Source organism: Manis pentadactyla, chromosome 14 (assembly GCF_030020395.1).
Source record: "Manis pentadactyla isolate mManPen7 chromosome 14, mManPen7.hap1, whole genome shotgun sequence".
Lineage (NCBI taxonomy): Eukaryota > Metazoa > Chordata > Mammalia > Pholidota > Manidae > Manis > Manis pentadactyla.
This window is the reverse complement of record NC_080032.1, coordinates 62342030-62363792: the sequence shown is the minus strand read 5'-3', so window position 1 is coordinate 62363792 and position 21763 is coordinate 62342030. Positions and strand designations below refer to the sequence as shown.

The 21763-nt window shown below is 35.5% G+C and overlaps 1 protein-coding gene across 6 annotated transcripts in view; it reads left to right on the top strand.

The window, feature by feature from the left end:
• Positions 1-21763, top strand: part of C14H12orf4 (chromosome 14 C12orf4 homolog) — a 46810-nt gene that overhangs the window by 2902 nt on the left and 22145 nt on the right. For 4 of the 6 annotated variants that reach the window (XM_036908513.2, XM_057491246.1, XM_057491248.1 and 1 more), the window contains exons 3-9: positions 861-1006; positions 10338-10519; positions 14783-14882; positions 15136-15257; positions 20075-20181; positions 20546-20743; positions 21595-21723. In XM_036908513.2, coding sequence (XP_036764408.1) covers positions 861-1006; positions 10338-10519; positions 14783-14882; positions 15136-15257; positions 20075-20181; positions 20546-20743; positions 21595-21723 — 984 coding nt within the window. Of the gene's footprint in view, positions 1-860; positions 1007-10337; positions 10520-14782; positions 14883-15135; positions 15258-20074; positions 20182-20505; positions 20744-21594; positions 21724-21763 lie in introns of those variants that run through there. The other 2 variants (XM_057491247.1, XM_036908533.2) reach the window with 2 other exon arrangements.

Sequence of the window (21763 nt, the reverse complement as noted above, 5' to 3'; positions counted from 1 at the left end):
TTGAGAATATATTGGATCATACAAAGTTAGAGTTACAAGGGAACTTAGGCACTTTCTAGCACAATCTCATACAAATGAGACTGTTATTTAAAAGGTTAAATTATTTACCAAAGGCAGTGGTTCTCAAAAATTGTTCTCTGATCAGAAGCTGTATCATCACCTGGAAACTTCTTAAAATTGCAGATTTGAGGGCCCCACCTCATTCTGCTTAACCAGAAACCCTGGGGGTGCCATGCAGCACCCTAGTGATACTCTGATGGGCGATAAAGATTGAGAACACTGGCCTAAAGTTACAAACATAGAAACAGAGCCAAGACCAGAACATAGGCATCCTGACTTTATTCCAATGCTCTTCCCATTATATCAGTTTCTAAGTAGTGTTTCTAACATTGGAATTACAGATCTGAAGTAAATCATTTTAATATACTAATATTCAGTTTCTCTTTCAAATTAAAAGACTAACTATATATAGATCTAGATATATAGATATATAACTTTCATTTAAATACAATAACGTTTAGACCCCCCCCAACTGTATATATTTTTTAATGTACTCTTTCACCTACACTTAAGAAATTAACATTTTAAAATTAGTATCAAGGTTATACATAAGAGTGAAGAATTTTGATCATTTTCCATGCAATAACCTGTAATAATAAAGAAAAATAATGATGAAATCAGTTAAATGATTCCCTAAGCTGATTTTTATGGAATATTTAGGTACTTACTTTATATAGATACTCCATCAAGGGTATAAACTTGATAAAATAAAATTTCACATTGGACTGCTTAGCCCAGTTAAATGTTGCCTTTTTATGTCTGGATTTTTCTAATGATGGCATTTCTTATCCCTGTAACAGACTTAAAAGAAGCTCTGAGTCAGTTTATAGAAGAAGAATCCCTCAGAGATTATGATAGAGATGCTGAAGCATCTCTGGAAGCTGTGAAATCAGGTGAAGTGGATTTACATCGGCTGGCAAGTTCATGGGCCAAAGCTTATGCCGAGGTAAGAAAATCAGATTGTAAATTTCAAGGATATTCAGGACTTTAAACAGGATTTCTAAATTGCTAATACAGAAACAGTTATAGAATCCTTTTTTCTCTATGTACAAAAATTCATCCCATACTATACAATATATATTGATGCTTGTATCTTGTTATATGGTTAAGCACAGATGACACAATACTTTATGCAATGCCTTTGTAAAACAACAGGCTGCTTTTGTATTTCTAACCAGCATTGGGTTGCAGGATTTAGCAATTAAAAATACGGGATATCCGGTGTCTTGTCTGTGGGTTTCAGCCCCGTGCAAGTTGACTATGGATTCAGTGAGACCGAAAACATGACAGTGGGATGTTCTTGGGGGTGAAAACGTTTATACCCAACTTTTTTCCCACAGTGGCAGGTCAGTCACTAGAATCCCATCCACTCAGAGTGAGTCTGCATGCAGCAAGCCAGTCGCTGCCTCTGGGCCCCTCTGTCCCTGCAGCGGTCTCAGTCTCTGTTCTTGGCACTGCCACCACTCCAGGCTCTGCTCTCCTGCAGCCTTGCAGCCCTGCAGCCCTGCAGCAGCCCAGAGCACTGGGTGGAGCTCTTTATTAGAGGCAATAACAACATACTGTCCACATGTGTACTGAGCAAGCCGACCAGGGCTGGGGAGAATCCTGGCTATAGGAACCTTCACTCTCTCCACACCCAGTTAACTTAGAATTTCAGAAAAACGGTGAATAGTGGTTTTAGTATAAGTATATCCTACATATTACATGGAATGTGTAATTTTTTAGTATGAGTATATCCCACATTTACATTGGAATATACTTCAGAGTAAAAAATTCTAATTTAATTGGGTGACCTGTATGTATTTGGCAACCGAAACTAACAGTGGTAGTTCATTTTAAAGTTTTACTTTTGTCCTCTCACTTATTGTCACTGTTGTTAAATAATTTCATGTCATAATTTTTCCATTTAAATAGTGCACTTCATGTCATAAAGTCTAAGATGCTATCAGTCGTAACACACACCATTATTTAATTTACTACTAAGAACACCACCACCAATTAAACTCTGATAGGATGCCAGGATACCTTCAAGTATAAGATGTATCCTGATTTTTGAGAGTTGTAATGTGAAAAGATATGCATCTTAGAGTTGATGAGGTACAGTATGTTGAGGATCTACTATATCTGAGGTACTATACTTGGTGTTGGGCATAAAATAATGAGCAGGTTTCATTTTAGATAGAGAGTCAGATACAGAACTACAGAAACAGACAACTTTAAGTCCAATAATTACAAGCTATAATGAGTGAGTTACATCCCGCTTTAAGCAACTCTGTGTATGAGAATTTGAAAAAATCAATTTTATGGAGTCATATTTGTTACTAAGAGCAGATTGCTCCATGTCCAATAAGGTTCTCTAGTTTATTTAAAAGATGACACTATTTACACATATTATTTTAAATGTCAAAAACCTAATTGTTGCATTTAAAAAAGATAAGTCTGATAATTACAATTTAAAGAAGCTTAATCTTTCTGCTGATAAAAAAAAAATAAGGCTGTAAGATGTAGTAAAAGAATAATCCTTTGTTGTTTATTCACCCAATATTTTTTGTGCCTATAAAATTGGTTGGGTATGCAGTTGAGGATAAGTCTTTGCCCTCAGGGAGCTTAACAATCTAGTAGGAAGAGACTGGGAAATCCACAGACTATTATAAAACTGCAGTCAGTGGTAGGATTGGGGTAAATAAATACTGTGGTACCCTGCAGAGAAAGAGGAGTGGTTCAGTAAGATTTCTTGAAAAATGCAACCCTTCCTCCAGCATTAAAATCTGGGAGCAGAATGTTTCCTATCCCTGATTTTGTGTAACTAAAGAGAAAAATCCCAAATGTTAGGTCAGTGACAATGCTTGTTTAAGTTTATCTTATTGTAAATAATGATTACCATATTTACCAAACTTATGGTTATACTTATTCTTTTGTACTTAACTGTTCTAAAAATAGGAATTTAATAATCTTCCGGAGTAATGACATAACAATAGTAATAATAATACATGAATGTAACAATGCTTTATGTTTATTTACTTCATCACAAGTGCACAGGTTTACAGTGAATTAAAATCAACAAGTTTTGATTGAACAAGTACTTTGTGCTTGCCCTATGCAACATTAGTAGATACATAGCCCCTCTTGTTATGTAGAGTTCAGCTTTCTAGCAAGGCCAGGGTTCTAGAACTAAGGTAGATCCATGAAGCTGTGCTTTAATGGACATACTTGTGTGGTATAAGGAGGTTCTGAAGGATTGGTGGGGGCAGAGTCTCGATTTACGAGTCTCAGGGAATGTCTGGGAGTGTGGGACTAGAGAAACTGAGTAGAGAGAACTCAGGCAGTTTGGCCATAGAAGAAGGATGAGGTGCTGGCACGTGGGAACACAGGATCAGAGAGTGGTGTTTTTTTTTTTTTTTTTAAGACAGTGGAGATGAAGACCAGAGGGATAGAATCCAGAACTCAAAGTAGAGAATTCATCTTTACTGGAACTAGGGACTGATGTTATGGAAGACAAGAAGAAGAAAAAGGTGAATATAAATTTAGAAAATTTTATTACTTTGATAGCCAGAGGTTGATATTCTCTCTCATCTACTTTATTTGTAAAATAATGAAGACAAGCCATTTGTTTAGGTGAGCAGGGGCCTAATGAGATAGTTGGGTGTTTGACGAGAACATTGTCAAGAGAAAGGTAAGACTGCCAGGCATCACTGAAGGGAAAGGTTGGAGTGGCACCAGACCACCACCATGAACTTGAGAGGTGTGTGGTTTTTCTGCTGCAGCTCTCTACAGCCTGACTGCAGGGCTACGAAGAGAAGAGTAGTAAGATTAGAGTTTTGTTAAGGGGCCAAGAGAAAGAACACCAGTCAGGGAGTTGAGAGTTTTGTTAAATCAGTGATTGAGTGATGGGCCATGGAATGCGGGTGGGAGTGAAGAAAAGAAAAGAAAAGAAAGTGAAGTCAGGTGGGAGCCAATGACTGATGGAAAATGAGAAAGTAGAAGGGTCTCTGGAGCAGAGGTCCTGATGGGGTTGAAAAACCCAATTGCCTGGTAATTGAATGAAAAATCTTCATTGGAAATTTTAGTCAGAAACTGAGTGTTTTAATTTTTGAGGTTGAGCTGCTCCTGGTGATGATGTAGATTTGGTGACTGGGGCTCAGTGGAGGACTTCATAAAGATACAGATTTCAGGGAAGTGAGAAGCCAGGGCATTGGCTGGGTTATCCACACGGATGGCCAAGTGACTCAGGTTGTGACAGGATGTAGGGCAGAGAGGAAGTCTGTGAACTCAGTGCCAAAGCTTTGTATGAATGAGGGTGAGTGACAGGTGGGTTGTTACATAAGGATGGTGTGGAGAAAGTGAAGGTTCCTATGGTCAGGATTCTCCCCTGGCCCTGGTTGGCTTGCTTGCTTGCTACACACATGTGGGCAATACATTGTTATTGACTCTATGTAAAGAGCTCCACCCAGTGCTATGGGCTGCTGCACGGCTGCAGGGCTGCAAGGCTGCAGGAGAGCAGAGACTGGAGTTGTGGCAGTGCCAAGGACAGACTGAGATGCTGTGGGGCAGAGAGGCCCAGAGGCAGACTGGCTTGCTGCATGCAGACTCGCTCTGAGTGGACAGGATTCTAGTGATTGACCTGCCACTGTGGGAATAAAGTTGGGTATAAGCCATTTTACCCCAAGAAAGTTCCATTGTCATTCCTTGGTCTCAGTGAATCCATAGTGAACTTGTCCAGGGCTGAAACCCATTGGCAAAACAGACGGACACCACAGGTAAGGGATGCATACTGGTTTGAGCCTCAGAGAAGTGGAGCTTTATGCCAGAAGGTGGAGATGGAGAAATAATGGCCTGGACAGTGAACAGTTTCCTCTCTGCAGGACCTTACTTTATGCCCCACCCCTCTCAGCTGTCGCAGTCCCCTTTCTAGTGTCATCTCTCCTGAGACAATGCATGCTAGGTGAAGGAAAAGCTCTATTTAGTGCTTCTCACATAGGTAGCTGCTACCTATTCATAAGGTTTGCCCTAGGCTGCATTTTATTTTTTATTTATTTATTTATTTTTAACAACTGATGAACCTTTATTATTATCACACAACGTCCGTAATTTGCATTAGAGTTCACTCTCTATGTACATTCTGTGGATTTGGACAAATGCATAATGACAGGTATCTGTCATTATAGTATCCTTCAGAGTAGTTGCACTGCCCTAAAAATACTCTGTGCTCCCCCTGTTCATCCCTAGCCCCCGTTCCAACAACCACTGGCAAGCACAGATATTTTGTCTCCATACCTTTCCCTTTTCTAGAATGTCATATAGTTGGAATCATACAGTGTGTAGGCTTTTCAAATTGACTTCTTTCACTTAGTGATATGCATTTAAGTTTCCTCCATGTTTTTACATGGCTTGATGGCTCATTTCTTTTTAGCGCTGAATAATATTCCATTGTCTGTATGTACCACAGATTATTTACCCATTCACTTACTGAAGGACATTTTGGTTGCTTCCAACTTTTGACAATCATGAATAAAGCTGCTATAAACATTGTGTGCAGGTTTTTGCATGGATATAAGTTCTCAACTTCTTTGGGTAAATACCAAGGAATGTGATTGCTTGATCATATGGTAAGATTATGTTTAGTTTTATAAGAAATTGCCAAACTGTCTCCTGTAGTGGCTCTACCATTTTTCATTTTGACCAGCATAGAATAAGAGTTCCTGTTGCTCCACATCTTCTCTAGCATTTAGTGTTACCAGAGTTTGGTATTTGGACTGTACTAATAGCTGTGTAGTGGTGTCTCATTCTTGTTTTAATTTGCAGTTCAATAATGACATAAGATGTTGAGTGTTTTTTAATAAGCTTTTGTTTATCTTCTTTAATTTGCTATCTTGTTTATCTTCTTTAATGAAATGTCCATTCAGGTCTGTTGCCCATTTAAATTAATTGGTTCATTTCTTATTGTTGAGTTTTAAGGGTTCTAAGTATATTTTGGATGAGTCCTTTATCAATTTCTTTCAGAGATACAGGCTTATTCAGATTGTTTATTTTTTCCTTTGTGAGTTTTAGAACATTGGGTCTTTCAAGGAATTGGTCCTTTCATTAAGTTATCTAATTTCTGGGCATAGAGTTGTTCATAACATTCCTTGATTATCCTTTTCATGTTCATGGAATATGTAGTGATGCACCTGTTTCATTTCTAATATTAATTTGTGTCCTTTTTTCCTAGTTAGCCTGATAGAGATACTGATTTTATTGGTATTTTCATAGAAACAGCTTTTGTTTTTGTTGACAATCTCTGTTGATTTCTTGTTTTCAATTCCGTTGATTTTTTTTTTTTTTACTTTTTATTAAGGTATGATTGATATACACTCTTACGAAGGTTTCACATAAAAAAACAATGTGGTTACTACATTTACCCATATTATCAAGTCCCCACTCATACCCCAATGCAGTCACTGTCCATCAGTGCAGCAAGTTGCCAGAGATCCACTATGTCCCTAGGCTGCATTTTAAATTGATGCTGTAAACTATTGTAGTTAGTGAATCTGATTAGTGAGGTTGCTGAATGTTTGATGTTCTGTAGGACCAAGCAGATCCTGATGTCACACTGGCTCCTTCCTACACAATTTTATCCTGAGCTTGAAGTAAATTTTGAACCAAGCTTAAGTCACACAGACTAGTTATAATTCCTAGAGCAGTGCCAGATCTAAAGACAGAACAGTTATCAAAATGTGGTTTCAGGTTTTCAGAGGCATAGAGTAGAGAAATACACCTTCGAGATTCAGCTAGTTGTCTTAAACTCTTCCCTCCGGATCTAGCAATTGATTGAAAAATAAGTGAAAAAAAGACAGGGAAAAGTTTGCCTGTTCATTGGCTGGATTCAAGGTACCTGTTTCTGTGATTGAGCCATTTGTTTTATTTTGAAGTAAATTATTACCCTGAGTTATATCTTGGATTACAGTTTCTAATACAGGCAGACCTCGGAGATACTGTGGGTTCAGTTCCAGGCCCCCACAATAAAGCAAATAGTAAAGTGAGACAAAGGAATTTTTTAGTTTCCTTCTGTACATAAAAGTTATGTTTACACTGTACTGTAGTCTGTTAAATGTGCAATGGCATTATGTCTAAATAAACAATGTACAAATCTGAATTAAAGTATATTTTATTGCTAAAAAAATGCTAGCCATCATCTTAGCTTTGAGTGAGTTGTGATCTGAAACTCACTGAAAGTCTTGCCTTAATGTTTGTGGCTACTGACTGCTCAAGGTGCTGAGGGTTAGTCAGCTGTGGCAATTTCAGTGAAGTTTGCTGCATCAGTGGCCTCTCCTTTCACAGATGATTTCTCTGCAGCATTTGATGCTGTTTGCTAGCATGGTACCTGCAGTAGAACCTTTTTTCAAAATAGGAGTCAGTCTTCTCAAACCCTGCCAGTGCTTTATCAATTAAGTGTATGGAATATTCTAAATCTTCTGTTGTCTATTCAACAGTCTTCAAAGCATCTTCACCAGGCGTAGATTCCATCTCAACAAACCATTTCCTTTGCTCATCCACAAGAAACAACTCATAAATTAAAGTTTTATCATGAGATTCAGCAATTCAGTCCTATCTCCAGGCTCCACTTCAAATTCTAGTTCTCTTTCTGTTTCCACCACATCTGCAATCACTTGCTCTGGTGAAGTCTTAAACCCCTCAAAGTCCATGAGGGTTGGAATCAGCTTCTTCCAAACTCCTGTTCATATTGGTATTTTGACCTCTCCCATGAATCACACTTCTTAATAGCATCTAGAATGGTTTGAATCATTTCCAGAAAGTTTTTAATTGACTTTACCCAGATCCATCAGAGGAATTGCTATTATGGCAGCTATAACCTCACAAAATTTATTTCTTAAATAATAATACTTGATAGTTGAAATGACTCCTTGATCCATGGGCTGCAGAATGAAAACATTAATTTTGCGCATCTCCATCAGATCTCCTGGGTGACCAGGTACCTAGTCAATGCGGTAATATTTGAAAGGAATCTTTTTTTCTGAGCAGTGAGTCTTAACAGTGGGCTTAAAGTATTTAGTAAACCATGTTGTAACAGATGTGCTGTCATCCAGGCTTTGTTGTTCTATTTCTAGAAGCACAGGCAAAGTAGATTTAGCGTAATTCTTAAGGGCCCTGGGATTTTCAGAATGGTCAGTGAGCACTGGCTTCAACTTAAGTCACCAGCTGCACTAGCCTCCAGTAAAGGAGTCACTGTGTACTTTGAAGCTTTGAAGCCAGACATTGACCTCATCTCTCTAGCTGTGAAAGTCCTAAGTGGCATCTTCTTCCAATAGGAGGCTGTTTTCTCTCTATTCAAAATCTGTGGCTTACTGTAGCCACCTTCATTAATTATGTGAGATCGCCTGGATAACATGTTGCAGCTTCTGTTTCATTACTTCATCTTGTACTGTGGTTTTATGGAGATGGCATCTTTCCTTAAAACATCATGAGCTAACATGCTAGCTTCAAAATTTCTTCTGCAGTTTCCTCACCTCTCTCTGTCTTCACAGAATTGTAGAGAGTTAGGGTCTTGCTCTGGATTAGGCTTTGGCTTTTTACCATGACTGGTTTGATCTCCTCTCCAGATTATTAAAACCTCCATAGCAGCAGTAAGGCTGTTTTTCTTTCTTACCATTTGTGTATCCTCATCATTGTGTGTTCACTTTTTTGAGGGGGAGTAGCACTTTTCATTTCCTTCAGGAAGTTTCCCTTTGCATTCATAGCCTGGCTAACTGGCTCAAGAGGCCTTTTTTCCATCCTGTCTTAGCACTTGACACGCCTTCCTCACTAAGCCTGATCATTTCTAGCTTCTGATTTAAAGTGAGAGATGTGTGACTCTTTACTTCAACACTGAGAAACCATTGTGGGGCTATTAACTGGCCTAATTTCTATATTGTGTATCTCAGGGAATAGGGAGGCCCAAGGAGAGGGAGAGAGACAGGGAACAGCTGCTCAGTGGAACAGTAAGAACACACACATGTATTGATTAAGTTTGCTGTCTCATGTGGGCATTGGTGCATGACACCCCAAAATCAGTAGTAACATCAGAGATCACTGATCACAGATCATCATAACAAATATAAAATAGTGAAAAGTTGGAACTACTTCAATAAATAAACCAAAATGTAACATAGAGGTACAAAGTGAGCAGGTGCTGTTGAAAAAACAGCACCAGTAGACTTTCTCAGTAGAGGATTGCCACAGGCCTTCAATTTGCAGTATCTCCAAAGCACAGAAAAGTGAAATGCAGTAAAACAAGGTGTGCCTCTATGTTCATTGCTAAGAAAAGGGAAGGATTCAGATTGTTCTTTTTTTCAGGTGTCTGTCTGTCTACAGTACCAGTAACGGGAAAAAAACATTGATATATTTGTATTATTTCCACTTTTACCATTAAATTGTATGATTTTTGACAAGGGGCTTCTCAGCATATCCATTTCCTCACCTGTGAAGTGCTGTGTCTCTGAAGTGTTGGCGCATCCCACATCCTGTACCCCCCAGATGGATTTGTGTGTGCGCTAAGGGTATCCCTATTTTGCTTCTCTCCATGTTTCTGTTTTTGTTGGTTAACAGTGTTTACTCTGTCCCTTTATTATTTCAATAGCTACTGTTTTTATATTCTTAAAAGCATGCTTACATTATAGGAAGAAAGCACAACACTAGAAAAAGTTGAAGTAAAAATTGCATGCTTATTTTGATATAAAATTCTATGCATGCATTGGGTTTTCAGGGTCATTGCATCACTACACAAGAGACCACATAGGTAATATCATTTTCTAAATACAAACCTTTTTAGCAATATGTTCTTTAAGAACAAAAACTTTTTTCTTATTTATATAGTTAATACATGCAAATTATATAGTATATTAAAATATAAAGAAAAGCTATCAGAAATCCCACTGTCCTGAAATAGCCTCCATTAGCATTTTGTTGATCATCCCTTCCTGAGTGTGTGTTATTTTTTCAGAATTGGGATCATAGCATTCTTAGTTGTTGTTTTTCCTGTTGTGAGCACCTCCTATCCCTTCCTTCACATTAGTGCCTCTCCTCATTCCTACCTCCAGGTAAGTCATGTTAACTTGCTTTCTATCTTCCCATGTTTTTTTGTATGCTCAGATAGTCGTGTGTAACCTGTAAGTACATGTATAAAAAGAGGTCTTTCTGTCCTTACATACAAAAATGGAATTATAGTATACATACTTGTCTCGTAGTGTATTAAATGAAAGTACTGTGCCATGATTCAGTGATGTCTGTGTACCATCTTGTAGACCACCTTAGAGCATGCAAGGCCTGAAGAGCCCAGCTGGGATGAAGATTTTGCAGATGTGTACCATGACCTGATCCATTCTCCCGCCTCTGAAACTCTCCTAAATTTGGAACATAATTACTTTGTTAGTATCTCAGAACTGATTGGTGAAAGAGATGTGGAGCTGAAAAAACTGAGAGAGAGGTATTTCAAATTTCTCGCATTATCGTAGTTAAATGTCACATTGTCAATTATGATGGCCTGTAGAAAAACTTATAATTTTTTTATCAAATTGAAGAATAAAACAAAAAATTATTTGATGTTAGAAGTTCATTTTCTTGTGTTTAAATCTGTAATTTCAACTAGGAACTCCTCAGGTTTATAAAAATTCTCAAGTAAATGACCTAAATAAATTGTGGTGGCTTTATATATTCTTAATTCTGAGAGGAATAGCTTGCGTCTGTTAAAGGTTTCTTTTGTTTCAGACTCAGTGCAAAGTGCTTTAGATGCTTTCTGAGTTGAGGATCATATAACAAAATACCACAGACTGAGTGGTTTAAACAATAGAAATTTATTTCTCCCGGTTCTGGAGGCTGTTTGGTGTCTGGTGAAGACCTGTTCCTGGGCTTGCAGACAATGCCCTTCCAATGCATGCTCACGTGCACTTTCCTCGGTGTGCTCCTGTTGTGTCTCTTCCAGAAAAAGGAGCTCTAGCATCTCTTCCTCTAGGCACTGATTCCATCAGGAGGGCTCCAGCCTCAGGGCCTCATCTAAACCTAATTACCTCCCAAAGCCCCACCTCCAGATATCAGCACATTGTAGGTTAGGGTTTCAATATACAAATCTGAGGGGGACACACATGCAGTCCATAACATATATGCCTTATCTCCTTGGACCCTCACCACACCATACTGTTATTAACCCCCATTTTACAGTTGAGCAAACTGAGGCTTAAATTACTTAAGTAACTTGTCTAAGGACAAGCTGGAATCTGAAACCAGGAAGTCTGACTCCAAAGCTCTTAACCACATACCATGCTGCCTCCCTCTTCAGACCTGTTTAAAGCCCTGCTGTTACTAAGTCCATGGTTCGCTTTCCATTTATTTTGTAAGCTTCTTTACATTGGGCAAAACAGCACCAGTGTTATTCCAAAAAGTTTTAATGAGATTTGAATTCATTCTATGTTGATTACTTAATACAGTATACAAATAATGCTTTTATGGTTCTTTTTTTTTCTTCAGAGTAAGTAAAAAGATGTTAGCATTATTTATTGTAAAGCATGACTTCCCAGACTGCTTCCTAATAATTCTATAAATTGCAGTAATAATTCAGGACACACTTCTTCTAGATAATCCATTTTAATCTAGCAGAATCTAATAACATTTATTATCTTAAAAACAGTTACTTAAGGCTGTAGGTATACATGGCATTAGGATAATTTTTTTTTACTGTTACTGATGTAATAAATGTATTAATTACTGATGTAATAAATTTAATAATCAGTCCTGAAAAAGTAAATTTGAAATGATGTACTGGTTTGCTCCTGGCTGTCATTAGCCTCCCATTAGAAAACCTGGGACTAGCAAAAGGAGAATCATCTGTTATTTTGACGGTTATCATAGTTAAGGAAATTTAAACACAAAAGTCATGAACAAATGGATTTAATCATTTTTGCTGTGTACCTGATCGGCATTTTATTATATTGCATATATTTGTCAATTTTCATAACAGTTCTCCTCCTCTAAATATCTCCTATGAGATACTTATTCTCATATCTAAGTAATTAGTAGAACTGTCTCTTTGTCAAAAGAACATGCTGTTTTGAAACATTTGTCACTATGCGTTTGGCTTTGCTGATGAGCCATGTTGAGATGGTCTGTTCCTTTCTGGACGGGCTGGAGGGGTACTTGCCGCCACAGAAATAGCTGAAGCTGTATCCCTAGGGGAGACAAAAATTTGATTTTTTTTTCTAGTTCTTTATTATGCAGCCAATAAAACTGTGAATGTGTTTTTAATGAAATGAAGATTATGTTTTTTAAAATACATGGAAGTATAATTACCTACTACTAATTAATTACCTTCTGCTGAACTTCATTTGTTTGATTTTTCATACTAGGACTTCAGTTAATATAACCTCGACCTTATTCTGAATCTGTTCTTGAATCTCAGGTCTTCAGGGATTAAACTCATTGTACTCATTTAGGTATACTGAAAAACTGCCAGTTTACCTTTAGTTCATATCAGTAACCATCACTAGTACTTTGATTTGCTGGAGAGCTTCTCTACTTGTGTTCTACTTTTTTGCCTACTCACTGCACCTCCCAAAAAACTCCATAACTGGCTACCAGGATTCTGTAACTGTTCTTTTTTCCAAATTGAAGAAGCTTCCCGTTCCACATGACCCTTCACCTTTTGGGAAGCTGAATTAACTTATTAATTTTATCTGCATTTACTAGTACTATGTACCTTTTTTTTTCTGTTGTAGAATAGTTTTTTAGTAGGGGGCTGTTTTGATTTCTGTTATTTTCTTGAAATGTTCATTGGCCAGACTTCTTGATGGGGCTTTGCTTTTTCTTTTTCTTAAACATATAAACAATATTTGAGTACATTCATTTAAAAAATCGTTCTGTGGTCTTTCACATGTCCAAACTATTAGCTTGAAAAGGAAAAACAAGCTTATATTCCTCATAAGGTTAGTAATATTTATTGCAAAAGTGAACAGTATAACTTAAGGTAAGCTGGAAATCACAGATATCAGTGGAATTTGACCCAAATTTGGATGTTTAATTCACTTATCCAATTCATGAGCAAAAGTGACACATTTTCTTATTTCTCCTTTCATTTTAATGCCATCTTTAAAAGACAGCTCAGCACAGCATCAGTAGTTAAAATCTTTTTTCCTATGTGTCTTCAAGATATAAAGACTGTCAGAATTGTTAAATAAACCTGACATACTGAGCCAACGTATAGTATTTCTTCTGAAATCTAATAAAATTTCCTTTTATCTTAATCTTAGAAAATACATATTATATTATTAACTGTGTCATTAACTACTGTATTTCTGACACATTTAGGGTAAAATAATTGTTCATGAAATTTTGTTTGTTAAATTCTTATTTACTTGTCTTTTTTTTTCTCTCTCACTGTAAATTTGCTTCTCAGATTCAAGATAAACTTAAAACTTAAAAATGGCAATGATGCTTTTTATCCACTAGAGGGAACATGTGTAATGTAAAATATTAATACGTTTGTATCAAAGCTTGTATTTATGTATGTTTAGCAGTTATTTGTTTTAAATAAAAAGCTTACTTGCAAACATAATCTTCACCTGACCTCTAGTAAGGGTGAGGTGAATTAGTGGGCTCACTTGCATTAGAATTAAGTGAGGACTAAATGGCACGGAATATTTAATACCAGTAAATATATGTAGAAATTTATAACGTAAGAATGAGTTTCATTTATCATTTATATATAAGTATCTTAATCAGTTACTATAAATAAGTGTAAGTTCTTTTTTAAGAAGAGTTTACTTAAATTAACTAGAATGATAACAAAATCCATTTAGTTCATGTCTGTGTTTCATTCCTTCTAAGTTTGAAGTATGTTTTATAACACCTTTTTAATACATTTGCATTAAGATATAATTTCTTAATTCACATTTTTAATGAACTTATTTATGAAAATATACAGAAAAGGGAACAAAGTGTAGATGTATAGTTCAACAAATTTTTTGCAACAAAAGCACACTCATGTATTCATTACCCAGATCAAGAAATGAAATATTTCCAACACTGCAGAAGGCTCCCTCATGCCTTTCTAGTCACTACCATTTCTCCCAGAAATAACCATTATCTGAACTTCTAACCCACTGCTTAGTTTTTCCTGTAGAGAAAGTCATTTTCAACTTCTGCACATTATTTATTTGGATAAATAAAGAAGGTAATTCTGAAACATATCTTCACAATGTATTTAATATCCTCTGTAAAGGTAACTTTATGACTTACTACCAGTTTGAGTCTTAGAACCTAACAAACAGTTTCTGGTTAAACTAACTTTCAACAGTTGAAGTCACTTTAACTCATATACAAATAAATAGAAAATATACTTGACCTAGAATTGCAGAGTTTGTTCTTTAAATTTACAGATGAAAAGGAGTCTGGACTTTTAAACATTAGCCATGAAAATTGAAAGATCACCTTTTGATTTTAGATTTTAAATGCTTTCATTTATGCATTAAATTTAGTTTAAAATTTAGCGGTACAAATGACATCAATATTATATGACATTATCATTATTTCCACATCTCTATTTCTAAGTCTTCAAGGTGCTGCCCAAGTATTATAGTTACCATTCCTGGACATATTCCTACAAAATAAAAATTTTTACCTTACAGATATTGTTCAGTGAATCTGGAATATTTACTCTAAAAATGTGATGAATATAATGATCTGCTTATTTGTGTTTTAGACAAGGTATTGAAATGGAAAAAGTGATGCAGGAACTGGGAAAATCACTGACAGATCAAGATGTGAATTCACTGGCTGCTCAGCATTTTGAATCCCAACAAGTACGTGAAGTACAATGACTTTTAGATATGCAGCTGTATTTTCTTTTACTTATTTATTTAAAAAAAAATTAGCCAGTTGCACACTGATGGACAGTGACTGCAGTGGGGTATGGAGGGAGAGGGGGACTCAATAATAAGGGTGAATGTAATAACCATATTGTTTTTCTTGTGAAACCTTTGTAAGAGTGTATATCAATGATACCTTAATAATAAATAAATGAATAAATAACCAGTTGCTGTACTGTCTCTTTAGGATTTAGAAAATAAATGGTCAAATGAATTAAAACAATCAACTGCCATCCAAAAGCAAGAGTATCAGGAGTGGGTAATAAAACTTCATCAAGACCTAAAAAACCCGAACAACAGCTCCCTCAGGTAATAATCGTGCATTGTTCTCATTAGATGAAAGTTCATTGTTAGTTACAGTTGGCATTTATTGTAAAATTGAACTTTTTTAGGCATAGATATTTTTAAGTTACAATGAAAATTCTAAGTAATTTTATACTTCTAACACCTTTTGTGTTAACAGACTTTATGTGGATTATTTGGAAGGGGGGCAAATTGGTTGGTTTAAAATAGTGATTTCCCCCTAAAACTTAGCCCTATAAATCTGTTAAGTGTATAGTCTCAGATACCTCAAGTACACTCTCTTGTTTGTTTAAATTGATTTGCATTTAGTACAATAAACATTCATTGAATGAATTTATATGTCGACTTGTCTCTAAGCAGGAAAACAAAAAAAGATAGCTGCCCATGTGTGTGGAGCTTTTATTCCAGAGAGTGATCTATAAATGGAACATTGCCCCATAGAGTGATATGTGCAATGTTGGCATATACATGGTACATATAGAGGGTTTTCCATAATTCATATTTGTATGAATTGTATGATACAATTCATTGTGTTTGGTGCAAATTATATGGTACCGCATACATTTTGTTCATTGCCCTAGAGCTTGACAGTGCCTGTTTTATTTCCTGGTGAGATACTTGTACATTTCAGAATTTCTTTCTTCTTTCAAATACTAATATTTAGAAAAATTGGAAAAATATTTAGTCCAATGTAGTAATGTCCTTATTTCTAGCATTTGCCTGGTATATGTGATCAACATTTAGAAATAGCATTTAATTTATATAGTATCAGTCTCCCCCACTGGTCTTGCCTTGACAAAAACCATGTCTGTTTTTCCTACCATTGTATACCCGGATCCTTGCCAAGTATCCAGCTCTCACACTGGCATGTAAGACATACTTGATAAATATTTGCGGATGGGTGGACAAATGGACAGATGGATGGATTATTGTTAAACTGTTTGCCTGATAGCTATATCCCCTCTTACTTAAATATTACCATCTTTCATTTCCCTTATTTTTCCCAAGACAATACCTTAGAAATAGTTTAACAATTTTTTATGATTAGAAATGGGACAACATCCTTGACACTAACATATTTGACTATACTTCTCATTTCAAATAAAAATAGTGGTGAACATAATGCAAAAGGGGGAAAATGGATTAGTAATATTTGTAAGTTATAATGTACAGTGATTCTTAAAGTGGTGGTTGCACTCTGCTAGGGGTCATTTTAGATCCTTTACTTTCCAATCAGACTTTTTAAAATAACAGTAACAGAACAGAGTGGAGTACAATAGAAAGTATCAGAACAGTCATGCATGAAGCTTACTACAAACGATTGCATATATTGAGCCAAATTGCAAAATGTATGGTGCATAGTGTGGTCAAAGGTAGAAAGTCATTGATTCAGGAAGCTGAAAAAGCCCCTTGTTACAAAAATTATCTCTCACTTTGCTGCTGTAATTTCACAAATTAATTCTATAGTATTAATTCCATTGTGAAAATACTGGCCTTTAGCTCTTCTTCTTTTAAAAACCAAATATTCCTAGCAAAGAATGTTTTTACTGTGACTCTGCTAGTTTGCTTTCCTTTTTGATAGGCATTTCCATGGGCAGCAGAAACCTGTTTTCAACACCACGACATATAGGACTCCTGTTTGAGATTGATAAAAGTGGCATTTTATTTTTATTCATTTATTTCTGCTTTTTTTTTAAAGTCAGATCTATTGAAGTATAAATCACATCATGTAAAATTTACATTTTAGGCTTACATTTTGATGAGATTTGACAAAATTGTTGTGAAACCGTCACTGCAATCAAAATACTGCATTTCCCTTTTACACCTTTATCATTGGTCCCCTTTCCCCTTGCTTAGCTCCTGGCAACCTAATCTGATTTCTATCCCTGTAGTTTTGATTTTTCCAGAATCTCATATAAATAGAATCAAATGTGTGAGGCAGTTTGTGTCTTGCTTCTTTCACTTAGCATAATACTGTTGAGATTCATTCATGTTCCATTTATGAATGGTTCTTCCCCTTTTGTTGCTTAGTGGTATTCTGTTCTTCATTTATGCATTCACTTGATGGTGGGCAGTTGAGGTATTTCCAGATTTTTGCAATTATAAATAAACTGGTGTAAATATTCACATATAGATCTTCATATACATATGTTTTTATTTGTTATCTGAATACCTTAGAGTAGGATTGCTGGATCACATGGTAAGTGTATGTTTAATTTTATAAGAACTGACAGACTGTTTTTTCTAAAGTGTTCAGTTTGCATTCCTGCCACCAGTGTGTGAAGGTTCTAGGTGCTCCACATCCTCGTCAGCACTTGGTATTGGTATTTAGCGTTTCTGGGAGGTTTTGTTGTTGTAGCTCATTGAGGTTTTACTCTGCATGTCCCTAATGCTAATGAGGTTGAACATCTCTTCATTTGCTGATTTTCTGTCCATATTATTCCTTTATATTTTTCTTATTATTGAGTCTTATTACTGGTTCTTTATATGGATATAAGTCCACCATTGGATATGTGTTTCACAGATAATTTCCCTCACCCTATGGCTTCTTTTCATTTTCTTGATAGTGTCTTTGAAAGAGCAAACTTTTTCATCTTAAGTGTGATTTATCAATTTTTAAATGGCTAGTGTCTTATCTAAGATCTCTGCCTAATCTAAGGTTACAAAGATTTTTTCCTGTTTTCTTCTAGAATAGAAGTTTCATAGTTAAACTTATACATTTGTCATGATGTATTATTTCATATTTATTATTTATATAAATTAAGTATAATAATAAATATATATATGTGTGTGTTGTTCTGGTCTTCTTATAATCATTTAATTTTGGTATCAGGTTAGTGGTGGCGTAAAATGAGCTGGTGGTTTGCTGATGAACCTGTTGAAGGAATTTATATTTGTGATTGTCAATCTTATAAACATGTTTTTATTTCTAGTACTTACACTTACTTTCTCTTGTTGCTGAAATTCCTTACTGTCCTTATGTGGTGTTTTCTCCTAGATCTTTTAGCATAGTAATCAGAATTATTTGAAAGTCCCTTTCTTTAAGTCCCAACATCTAGGTCATTTCTAAATCTGTTTCTGTTGATTGTTTTCTCTCTTGAGAGTGGGTTTTTGGCTTTTGGTTTGTTTGTTTGTTTTCCTTGCTTTTTGGGGGTGTGTGTGTCTCTCTTTTGTAAACTGAATGCTGAATATTGTGCGTATTAGAGAACAAGAGACTGAGATAAATAATGTTTATGTCCAGGAATGAACAGGCCATTAATGGTGAGGATCAAACAAATCTAGTCAGCAGTTGAGCTGAGTTGGTTTTTGTTCCTTTAGTACACCACAGGTTTCATTTTCTACGAGTAAGCTGCTGCCACTTGTTGTTTAGAGTGGGGTTTCTGTCGTTCTGCTATATCCTAAGCTTTCAGTAGTTGTTCAGGCCTGTGCCGCAGCACAAGGTGCCTCTGCATGCTGCATGTACACCCCCCAGCAATAGAATGTTGTTTGGTGCTTGGTGCTGGGCTCATAGTTGGGGGTGGGAGGCAGGTCTCAATTGTCTTTGCCCAGCTACAAGCCCTGTGTGTCTGGGCCTTGGGCTTGCGGTATTCTCAGCATTTCTACCTGTGCCATGAAAGGGGATTTCGTGTCTCCTGCCCTGCTCCCAGTGTGTTTTTTTGGAAGCACCTGGTAGAAACCAGTGGAAAAGGGTTTGCAACTTCCTGAAAACTTCCCTTGTTCCTGGGGCTCATAGCTATCCTAAATTTACATGGTAGCCCATACTTGACCTTTAAGAATTTGTTAAAATTTTAGCTGATTTCTTCTTACCTCTGTATTACAGCAACTTAATTTCTGCTGTGCTCTCCCAAAAATGAAAATTATGTGTCTTGTGTCTCCTTCAAGAGACATGTCACATTATAGAATTGAGTTCGCTTGGCTACCTTGTTACCTCTCATCTCTGATGGGCTCCAGAATAGTTACGATTTCACGTATTATCTGGCTTTTTCTTATTAGAGTGAGAACAGCATTCTCTTATGCCTTTCTGCATCCTAAGATGAGGATAATTTATTAATATAAATTTATTTTTAGGTTAAATTTTCCATATTCACTAATTAGTCAGTGAGACTAATGAGACCGTTTGGATTAAATGTAGTTAGGGGAATAGATGACAATTATAGACTTACATCACCTTCAGTTACCATGAAATTTGAATTGAACAGTTACACAGTCACCAGTGCCTCCAAGGAAACCTTTTCAGGAAATAAGAGTGGAGTAGAGCAAGGACAGAAGTACTCAAACAGGAGAATGTTAGTGGGGAAAAGAATAGGAAATGCTTAAAAAAATTTTTTTTTTAAATAGAAAATGTGAATACATCAAAATGAACTTCATCTTTTTTTTATTATTCCCACTATGTGACATTTTAGTTTTTAATTTTCATTTCTATCACTTCACCTATTTTCTAGTTCTGCCTAGAGCCAACCCTGACACAGGATATATTACATTTTTAAAAAATACATCATTTTATAGTAGGGCTAGTCACTTCATTTAACCATTCTCTTAGGCCACTGAGAAATATTAAACGATAATATATGAGTTGAGATTGTAATGAGTGAAAAGAATAATATGCATTACTTACTGAGAGGAAGTAAAAGAACACATGGGAATTATGGAACTTCTTGGTGCTTATGATCTCATTTGTCACTATGAATTAAGGATAAATTTAGGAATAAATCGTGTGCTGTAATTTCAGCTTTAGTTTTGTTTCATTTCATTATGAGATTTTATTTTCTTTAAGAGTTCTTGACAAACATACAAAAACATACTGATAATTTTATTAATTTCAGTGAGGAAATTAAAGTTCAACCAAGTCAGTTCAGAGAATCTGTAGAAGCAAATGGAAGAATTTATGAGGAACAGAGAAAGTTAGAAGAAAGCTTTACCATTCACCTAGGTAAGTTATTATTTTTTTACAATCATAATTTATTGTAACTTGTGAAACTTTTTTATGCTATAAGAGGAAAATCCATAGTATATGAGTAGAATATACCCATGTTATTTTTAATTACAGATTATGTTCCTGCCTCAAAGAAGCCTATAGTTTGTTGGCTATAAGTTTTCTGTTTCAGCATAGATAGTATTTTTTGCAAATTGAATGATTAAAAATCATTAGTTATTAAAGTGGGAAATTGTAAGGCCCATTTTTAATTATTTATAGCACAGATTTATCTGGATTCTTGCCATAAAGATTTGCATCCTTTATCCTGGATCTTTGCAGCTGTTTAAGCATCTTTCTGGGACTGTTGCCTACCCCCCAGGGGCCCAGTTGAAGACCATGCATAATTTGAGACTGCTGAGAGCAGATATGCTGGACTTCTGTAAGCACAAAAGAAATCATCGAAGTGGTGTGAAACTCCACCGACTCCAGACGGCACTATCACTTTATTCCACATCTCTCTGTGGCCTGGTTTTATTAGTTGATAATCGAATCAATTCATATAGTGGTATTAAAAGAGGTAAGTGAATGTTTATACATATTTATTTCATTAGATTTCTCCTTTTAGTACTATTCTTACCAAGAAAGGAATTATGGAAAAACTGGAAAAAATGTTTACTTACTCAAGATTCAAGTAGACTAAACAACATACATACCCAACCACAGCTATTTTAGATTTGTTTCATACTATAGCATGGTTAGAATGCTTCAGGATATTTAAAAATTCTATTATATTATAAATAATACTTTTACAGAATCCTTATTTCAAGGTATAACAAGAATAATAATAAAGATATAAATGTATTTTTCAGTATAGAAGTAGATCATGTCTCAGTGAATTTTAGTTCATCCATTTGTCCTTTTTTTTTTTTTAATAACCTATTTTTAAATGTGCCAGGTAAAATTCTGTCTTCCCTCTTAGTATAACTCACTTTTGTGATTATTAAAAAAATTCTAACGATATAAAGTATATTGAAACATATAGCTGTTTTTAAAAGAAGCTTGAGTAATTTCCTACCATAAACATAAGAAGCTTCTTGTATTTTTTCCATACTTTTTGATGGGACCAGATTATGATCAAAGTATCTGTTATATCAAGAAGGCTTAGAATTATATTATGTTGTATCATATATTTATTATTTTTAGATTTCCTTGTCTATTAATACCTACTCTTTTGAATGATTGAGAGATTTTCTTATTAAAAGAAAATTGTGCCCTAATTTAATAAAATATGATTATTGAAAGGAAAAGTACAAGAAATCATACTTATGAATTTTATATTCTATTTCTACTAGATCTAATGTCTGTAAGCAAATACTAAATATTTGATAGTTCTCCTTTATAAGTTTGTAAATGTTTTGGGTCCCTTAGATTTTGCCACAGTTTGCCAAGAATGCACTGACTTCCACTTTCCACGAATTGAAGAGCAACTGGAAGTTGTCCAGCAGGTGGTACTTTATGCAAGAACCCAACGCAGGAGTAAGTTGAAAGAATCACATGGTCAGTAAAACTCACATTTTAAAAAATGTCACTTTCAGTA